The sequence below is a fragment of the Hypanus sabinus genome, chromosome 17 (genome assembly GCF_030144855.1).
Source record: "Hypanus sabinus isolate sHypSab1 chromosome 17, sHypSab1.hap1, whole genome shotgun sequence".
NCBI classification, from domain to species: Eukaryota; Metazoa; Chordata; class Chondrichthyes; order Myliobatiformes; family Dasyatidae; genus Hypanus; species Hypanus sabinus.
This window is the reverse complement of record NC_082722.1, coordinates 31,272,666-31,281,537: the sequence shown is the minus strand read 5'-3', so window position 1 is coordinate 31,281,537 and position 8,872 is coordinate 31,272,666. Positions and strand designations below refer to the sequence as shown.

The window sequence follows — 8,872 nt, the reverse complement described above, 5'->3', positions numbered from 1 at the left end:
GGTGGTTTGACTATTTTGGAAACTGCAGATCTCCACACACAATAGTCTCCAGTGTTTACAGAGAACGGTGCAAAAGTTAAAGAAAAACATACAGCGAGCAGAAGGTCTGTGGGCACAAATGCCTTGTTAATGGTTCACTTTGTCAGAAAGTGACAGTAACTCAAATAATCACGTGTTACAACAGTGGTGTGCAGAAGAGCATCTCTGAATGCACATGTCAAACCATGTAGTGGATGGGCTAAAGCAGCAGGAGACCCAGAACAAACACTCACTGTCCACTTTATTAGGTACAGCAGGTAACTAATAACATGATCACTGAGAGTATATTATATGTAAATACATTAAAACCATGTTTAAAGAAATTGCTGATTTAGAAGTTTCAAGGACAATATAGGGCAGCAAGCACATTTGCATGTTAATCCAAATGTTAAACTGATTAAATATAAACTTAGAGATGTACCCTCCGGGCCACTTTCACCAATATCCAGTCGATTAAACAGAAGCAATGCCGGGTATTGAAGATGGCACAAAGTGACTGAAACGCTTTCATCAGAGCACTGCTTAAGGCAGTACAGCTTCTGTGAAGCTTATGAACTGGTCCTTTATAATAGAGCAGTTGATGATTAATGGAATCTCCTGCCTATGACTCAAGTGTTGCACTGGACAAATTGGCTGGGTGCAAAAATTTATATCACTGAATGCATATAGTGAAAGTCAAAGCTAGTTGGAATTAAACATCCAGAATGGGTTGAATTCTTATACCTGGTCTCTATTTTGGGTAATCAATGGATAAATGAGAGAGAGAGGCATATTGGCACTCACTTCACTGGCAGATGGAATGAAATTTCTTGTTTCATGGCAGCAGTACATTTCCATACATAATAATAATAATAAAAACTTGTAAATGACAATAAGTATATATAAAACATTAAGTAAGTAATGCAAAAAGAGAGCAAAATAAAACAGCGAGGTTATGCTTATAGGTTTATTGTCTATTCAGAACATCTGCAGCAGAGGGGGGGAAGAAGCTGTTCCTGAAACATCTTCAGGCTCCTGTATGAACTTCTTGATAGCAGTTTGGCCTGGGTGATGGGGGTCCTTAACAATGGGTGCCACCCTTACAGGCACTATCTTTTGAAGGTGTCCTTGATGGTGGGATGCCCATGCCCATAATGGAGCTGGCTGAGCTTACAACTTTCTGGAGCTTTTTTCCCAGTTCTGTGCAGCGGCCCCTCCATACCAGTTAGAAAGCTCTCCACAGTATATCTATAGAAATTTGCAAGGGTCATTGGTGTCACACCAAGACTCTTCAAACTCCTAATAGGATGTAGCCATTGTCATGCCTTCTTTGTAATTGCATCAATATGTTGACCCAGGATTGACCTTCACAGATGATGACACACAGGAACTTGAAACTGCTCACCCTTTCCACCGCCGTGTGCGCCCCTCAGCTTCTCCTTCCTGAAGTCCACAACCAATTCTTTGGTTTTACTGACGTTCAGAGCAAGATTGTTGTTGCGACACCACTTAACCAGCTGTTCTATCTCACTCACGTACGCCTCCTCATCGTCATCTGAAATTCTGCCAACAATAGTGTTATCAGCAAATTTATGGATGGTGTTAGAGCTGTTCCTAACTGCACAGTCGTCAGTGTAGAGAGAGTAAGGCAGTGGGCTAAGTGTGCATCCAGTGTTGATTGTCAGCAAGGGGGAGATGTTATTTCTGATCCGCACTGACCGTGTCTCCCAGTGAGAGACTAAGGAAATACTTTCATACTCCCGCCAGTTGGCTGGCACAGGTTTGCACTGGCCTACCAGATATACCGTCAGGGCCTGACACCTTGCGAGGGTTTTCCCTCTTGAAAGATAGTCTGAGGCAGAGATCATAGAGTCGCCGCATGCTGCAGGGAGTAGTTTCTGCTCAGGTATAGTTTTAATCTCCATTTCAAAGCATGCAGATGTTACGTACCCCATAACTGGGTGTCTGACCAGCAGAGAAAGAAGAATCTGTTGGAGTCTGGTGGTACCAAAACTAAAGGTGTTTATTAGTAAACTACACAATACAATATCAAAAATGCAAATATACATACAAAACAAGTTTGCAGTAATAAACCTAAAAGTGTAGGAATAATAATAATAATCAATAATAAACAAGCTCTATCGATGTCTAGGGGTAAATTAATTGTCATGGGAAAGTATAGAGTTCAGTTCATAAATGCTGAAGTGGTTATGGCTGTTGTGTTGAAATCATTGGAGAGAGAGAGAGAGAGAGAGCGAGCGAAATGTAACAGCAACAGCTGTGGCAGGCAAACCTTTTGTGGCTTTCTTAATCCGTCGTATCGTTGTGTCCATTCATTTATGACCCCTCTGGTCTTCAGCTGGACCGTTCTTCTGTGGTGGACTCATCACTCTGGCATGAGTGGACACACACACAAGTCCTCACCGGCCCTGCTGTAACACTGTGAGCTTTACTGACCGATCTCCTGGTTCGGTCTCTGAAGCCCCCACCTTTCTGTGGGTTCCCAACACTCAGTCAGTGTCCATTGGTGTGTCTGAAGGGTGTCTCTCCAGACCTGTCTTTTTATCCCCACTCACGGGGTCTCAGCTAACCATCAACTCTGAATGACTGTGTCCATCAAATCAGGCCACTCCTGCTATCTCCTGAGGAATGCTAACGAGCAAAGTAAAGTCCTTGTAGTGGAAGGTAAATAATCCAGGAAGAGTCATAATACAATAAATCAACAGTCTCTCTCCCCCTCTTATCTGTAGCAAATGTTCTTGCCTGGACTTTATCTCTCTCTCTCTCATGAGCAACATAGCAACAGCAATAGTTCGTAGTTCTCAGGAGGGGGGTTGGGAATGGTTAACTCTGCACCCCATTGCCCATCAGGTCTGTCCATCACTCATAACACAGAAAAGACATGAAGCTCATCTGGGAGTGAAGCATCACAGCCATTCATAATGCTAGGTTTTACTTTGTAGGAATTAATGGCCTGCAAACCCTACCAGAGCTGATGTGCATCCAATTCTGTCTCTAACTTCAATCGGAATTGTATGTGTGTGCATGCACACAGGTGTTTTTGCACACATGTTTACTGAAATACATCACAGGCTTCAGGAAGTGTACTTACAGTACTGAATCTACATAAAACCCGACCTCTGTGCCTCTGTGCAGAAGAACGTGGTACTTAGATCTTCAAGTAGATAAAGCCAATCAAAGAGAATCGTGAGGCCCCCGTCAGAACCAAATATCTCCTAAATACGAGTTCGTTCAAACTGTCATTAGGTCTCATCCAATAATCTGATTGTTACCCGTTCATGGCACATTCTTCCCTTCGCTTCATCACCTAGTAAAGGAAGGCAAATTTACAGTAGTGGAGAAGAGATCATTAAATAGTTTTCTAGAATAATAAATTGGAATCTTGATCTCACAGCGTACCTTGTTATAATCTTGCACCTGATTGTTTACTTACACTGTGCTTTCTCTGTAGCTGATACACTTTATTCTGATTTGTTGCTGTTTTACATTGATCTACTTCAATGCACTTTGTAATGATTTGATCTGTATCAACAATATGCAAGTCTTGCTTTTCACTGTATCCTGGTGCCTGTGCCAAAAATTCTAATTCCAAATGGATTATTGCGAAAAAGGTCAAAGCAGCTTTTCAGTACTAATCAGTAATTATTTGAAGAGATTAGAAAGAAATGTGGGAGCTTGCACCCCCACACAAGAGAGGATGGAGGAATGAAGTTCTCTTTTTGCCAAGCACAGTATCCCAGAAAGCATCCAACAGGCATATTGTAAATCTACACTTCAGAGAGTTTTAGTTTGATAAGTTTATTAAAAGTAACTGAATAAAGCACAATTTCACTTCTCATTACCAAACACTTCGAGCAGTGAAGGAGGAACTGAAGAAACTTTGTCAGTGGCACGTGAAACATTGTGATTGTTTCTTCACTCACATTCAAATGAAGCATAAACACAATGGGAAATGGTAATAATGGAACCAGCTTTATCATGTGCTATGTTGAACTGGTCTTATGTTCAGTTTTCTCTTGAGCAGAAATCTCATCAGAAATGTTACTTGTGCTTTCGTAACTTTAGGGAGTAATCATCTTGAGATCAATCATCTGCTTTGCTCTATTAATGACTGTCTACTATGTACTGATTATTAAAAAGTTCTCTTTAATGTGTCAACATGCCTGTTCTTCTATCGCTGCCTCAGTGTTAAATGGCCTACGAATATGCCTGGATGTCTGATTGACCCTCTTTGATTTCTTAATTTGACCTAGTGGCAACATTCGTCGATTTTCTCTGTATATTACCTCTCTTCACAGTTGTAAGTCTTTCCTGTTTGCTGGATCTCCACCTCTCCAAGCCCTTGCCACCCACCTACCTCGCCCAAGAACCCTTCAACTAGGAATATCAATCCTGCCCATCATTGAGCCATATGTCACGGGTGGCTGCTCTGTTATGCTCCCTGCCCCCAACAGCCCATTTCTCCCCTCAGTTCATGGCCTCTGATTTCCAGAGTCCAATTCTCTTGCTTTCCTTTAATCCCAATCTTTGCACCCAGTTTTGCCTCTTTCCGGATATATTGCTTTTTTAAAATTAAAAGCTCAAGATCAACTGTTTAATACACAGGTGTTGACCACAGCAGGTGAAAATCTATTGATTCCTCTAATACCTGACCTCTGTGGTCTGCCCGCACCAATCCAAATGCTTAACAATTTCAACAGAGGAGCATGGCTCTGAATTCTATTAAAACATTTTAAAGACTGAACAAACTTGCAAGTAAAATGTTATCTAGAACTACTGAAGATTAAATTTTATAAACCCTTGTGTACTGTTATGACTTCCAAACTCTAAACCTTACACACATTAGCCCTTAATTGTAACTCTGCCTTGGAACACAAGGCACTCCAGAGATCACCCGAAGGAGCCCTGCCCTCTGCATAATTCCCTTGAGGCTGCCCTTCAACTTTAACTATTACTCACTCTTTAAAATATTAACCTACTCAAGCAATCACTTGAAGGAATGTTTTCTCATGTTTTCAGGCATCGGACCCAACTACCTGCAAGTTGTTAAAGTGAATCACAATACAAAAACAGAATCACAGAAATCACATCCCTGACAATTTGATTTGATTAATACAATCCTTTCCCCTTTGATTGTCCCATCCTGATAGCCTTCTGCATTTGGAAGACTATATGAAATATAGAAGTGATCGATGTTCAGTTATTAGCACAACAAAAATGCTTTGGTGGGTCAGAGTCTGAGTACGTAAGTATTCTGCAAGTTCGGAAGATAGAGAAGGTTCTGATAATTCCCACTTTCAAAGGCTGCCGGAGGCACAAACAGCAATGGGATGGACACCATTTTCATTCCTTATGTGTCGCCATTTTAATGTTTGTTGGTAGTCACACATAGTGGCACAGAGAACAACAATACTCAAGTATCCTGTTTGTACTTGCATGAGCAATTCCTCAGCATTTCTTTTTAGTCCACAGTCTGTTTTAAAAGTTCTATACGTAGTCCCTTGGTTCCTCGCAGATAGAAATCTTTGTCTATTTTTAGTCCACATTGGTTTGCTGCGAATAAAGAGCCAATTTGTAGAAGATTGACTACAGTGTTCCTTGTGCAAAAGGGAAGAACTGTTTAAAGAGTTGAAGTAATATTAGAAAGGAAATGGGAAAAAATACATGATTTTTATTATTTCATTGGAATTAGTACATCCAGTCATCTAATAAAGTGTCAGTCTAATTCTGTGACACACAAGATGTAACCAATTAGTATAAGCTTGCAGCAAACTTTTCAATGAGAATCTTTACTACAGTTGAGTTGATTCACAAAGTAATGTATATTTCTGGGTAAGACGGCATCTATTAGGTTCAGCACCAGTGATCTGGTTATCTCTGCTACATTTAACTTACGTACCTTTTGCCTTTGATATTCATGCAGGACAGAATGGAACGTTTCATTAACAGCACAATAAAGGTTTATAGATCTTGGATGCTTTCCACTTTTGTCTCATTAATACGTTCCATAGTATATTCGTCTTTAGTGGTGGAGTGACCCATTTGCTCGAATATCTTTACCATTACTGAAGATCGAAAGCCGCTCCGCAAACTCTTGGCAGCATATGCATAAAGCAGAGGGTTAATGCTGCTGCTGATGAAAGCCAATGCCCCAGTAACGTATGATCCAATCTCAGAAATGTGCTCCAATGTAGCCAATGCACTTGAATCTGGACTCACCATCAGGGAAGCAAATTCAATCACATTGAAGACGTGGTAAGGAAGCCAGCAGATAACAAATGCAATCACAATGCTGGCAATTAGCATTTCCGATCTGTTTTTACTCTTGAAAGTCATTTTGTTCACCCTTCTTGCAACATATGCATAACAGATAGTGAGCACAGTAAAAGGAATCACAAATCCAACAAATGTCTCCAGTGCGAGGCAAGTAATTTGTTGAGCTTGAGAGTCATAGTCACGGGCTGAACATTGTATCTTGTTATCTACCATCTGAACTCTTTTAATTGGAATGATAGGAACAGCAAAGAGAAAAGCTAGAATCCAAACAACGGCTATTACTTTGCAAATGATGCTGTCCTTCCGCCACCTTTGTGAAGCAAATGGATAGATGACAGCCATGAAGCGGTCGATGCTCATCAGCATGATGAAGAACACACTGCCATACAGGTTGCAGTAAATGAGATAGCTGAGGATTTTGCAGGAGGCTTCTCCAAAGACCCAGCTGCTGGTGATGGAATAAATCCACAATGGCAAAGTGACCAGGACAACCAGGTCGGCAATGGCCAGATTCAGGATCAGCAGAATTGTGGATGGCCGCTTTTTCATCTTAAACAATATAACCCAGATAACCACAGAATTCCCTGGAACTCCAATGAGACAGGTTACTCCAAGGATGATGCTTGCTGTGATGCCACTTTCCTTGTTGAACGACTGATCCATTGCTGCAGTGCTGTTTGTTGGCTCCATAGCTGCCAACAACACAAGACTGTTTAGTAAGATTTCAAGTCCTAAATGAAACTTGCTCAAGAAATTGACAAATTGATGTTGTTTCTGCTTTCAGTGTCATGAGATGTATTACAAAATTCAAACCAAACCTCATTTGCCAACAGTTCAAGATAAGGAACTGACAGCTGAGGGACAATCAACTATTTTACCTCTTTGGAATGACCCTTGGATTCTTTTGCTGGACTCACTGTTAAGTTAACTTCTTAAAGCTTAAAGCTCTTAGTTCACTGTTAATTCTCAGTTTATTTCTTATTATTATATTTCTCTTAAGTATTTCTTGACCTTTGGATTTCTCTAAGTAAAATCAAGCATTTACTGCAGACAATAAGAGGAAGTTGGTATACTGACTCACAACAATCTGCTTTTATTATGAGCCTTTCACTTGTTAATAAGTAGGAATGCAGAAGAAATGCTTTAGCTGTTGAATAATTGCAGTATCTTAGAATGCGACTGCATTACTGCCACAACTACAGCAAGAAATTAAAAGACTGAAAATTGATTTGCAACATGTTCCCAATTCAAACTCTTCACCCACTTTAAGGACAGCATATTCGCTCAGAGTAATCTGATCAGACCAGTACCATTGTGAACCAAATGACAGATGAATGTTAACAGTTACATTTATGGTGTCCCAAAGCCAATGTTTCAGCACGCTATTTAAAAGGCAATGTTTTACTGCAACTTGTTGTATGTTCCATTATGAAACTGTCAGAACAGTGTGGTAATAAATTCAAATCAAGTTATTGTAGTCCTATACTTCCCCTAATGAGAAATTGGAGAAAATTATTTCCTTCAACTTAAATGTTATGTAAGTTTGGCTACAACCTGCTCCTCATTTTCTGCCTATAAGACTTCACATCCATGTCCTTCCAAAGACTCTGAGGGAAACATTCACGTCATCTCCACTTTCAAGCGCAGCCTGTATTTCCCACAGGAGGAATCATCCTCAATATTTCAATTTGAATAAATGGCTATTGTCATCATTATTATAAATATAACTCTTCTGGGAGGAAAGTCTGTTGCCCTTACCTAGATGGTCTTAATGTGGCTCCAAACACCTTGTAATGTGTTTAACTGTCTTCTGAAAAAAGCCAGAGAAGCAAAACCTTTTGGAGCAGGCAGTAAATGCCTGTCTTGCCAGTGACTCCCATATCTTGTATCCAAATAAATATTGACTTGATCTTCAGCTGGTGGCTTTGTAGACAGGCAGACTAATTGCAGTGTGCTGCTCAGTTATTTTGTGTCTTCCACACCTGTAATTTGCAAAATGAGATGCCTACCTCAGACTTCTACAAACATAGTTCCTGTGTATGAGGATTTATAGAAAGAGGGATTGGAAACAGCAAATTTTCCTTACCTGCCTCTTTCTGGGCACTAGAGATGTCCCTGCTGATGACAGAGTTCATGATTGCCAAACTATCACATATGGATCTCAGCAGATGTTGCCAAAACTTTTGCAACCAGATATGAACTCCCCCTTTATGAACTTGGTGTAAATTGTTATGTTTGTCCTTGATAAAAGACAAAACTTCACGTGAGTTTGAATGTTAACACATTTATTAACAATCATTGCTTCAGGTTTACCTGGGACACTCCAGCTCGCCAAGAGCATGTGTGAGCCGTTCAGCACCGTCACTTCCAGTTCCAGGTGAACCACTGCGTTGCACACTGGGAACTGGAGTTCTTTATTATGTATGTAACCAGGTGACCATCGAGTGCTAAAAAGTGTACTCAGTCATTCATCCGGGTAATGCTAGAATAGTTGCCTGTGCCTTTAAGTGGAGATGGTGACGTCATTACACACCTGCGGGATAGTGGGGAGACCATT

At 40.6% G+C, this 8,872-nt stretch overlaps 1 protein-coding gene across 2 annotated transcripts; it reads right to left on the bottom strand.

Annotated features, from left to right (window-relative positions):
* Window positions 1-981: 981 nt before the first annotated feature.
* LOC132406800 (leukotriene B4 receptor 1-like) lies at window positions 982-8,636 on the bottom strand. 2 transcript variants are annotated; one of them, XR_009516242.1, is made up of 2 exons: window positions 3,439-4,571; window positions 982-3,346 (listed from the first exon to the last, which is right to left on the bottom strand). XR_009516242.1 is itself a non-coding variant. In XM_059992794.1 (2 exons), exons 1-2 carry the CDS (start codon window positions 8,448-8,450, stop codon window positions 6,001-6,003), a joined length of 1,056 nt encoding a protein of 351 aa, XP_059848777.1. In that variant the 5' UTR covers window positions 8,451-8,636; the 3' UTR covers window positions 4,574-6,000. The 2 variants fall into 2 exon arrangements, 1 of the variants encoding a protein (XP_059848777.1); XM_059992794.1 differs by lacking the exons at window positions 982-3,346; window positions 3,439-4,571 and adding exons at window positions 4,574-7,007; window positions 8,402-8,636.
* Between the last annotated feature and the right edge of the window lie 236 nt (window positions 8,637-8,872).

Bases quoted from the DNA above. Each gene is read 5' to 3' on its own strand.
- LOC132406800 (XM_059992794.1), bottom strand. From the start codon at position 8,450: ATGAACTCTGTCATCAGCAGGGACATCTCTAGTGCCCAGAAAGAGGCA. The intron at 7,008-8,401 runs GTAAGGAAAATT...TGTTGTTGGCAG, and splicing joins TAGTGCCCAGAAAGAGGCAG to CTATGGAGCCAACAAACAGC.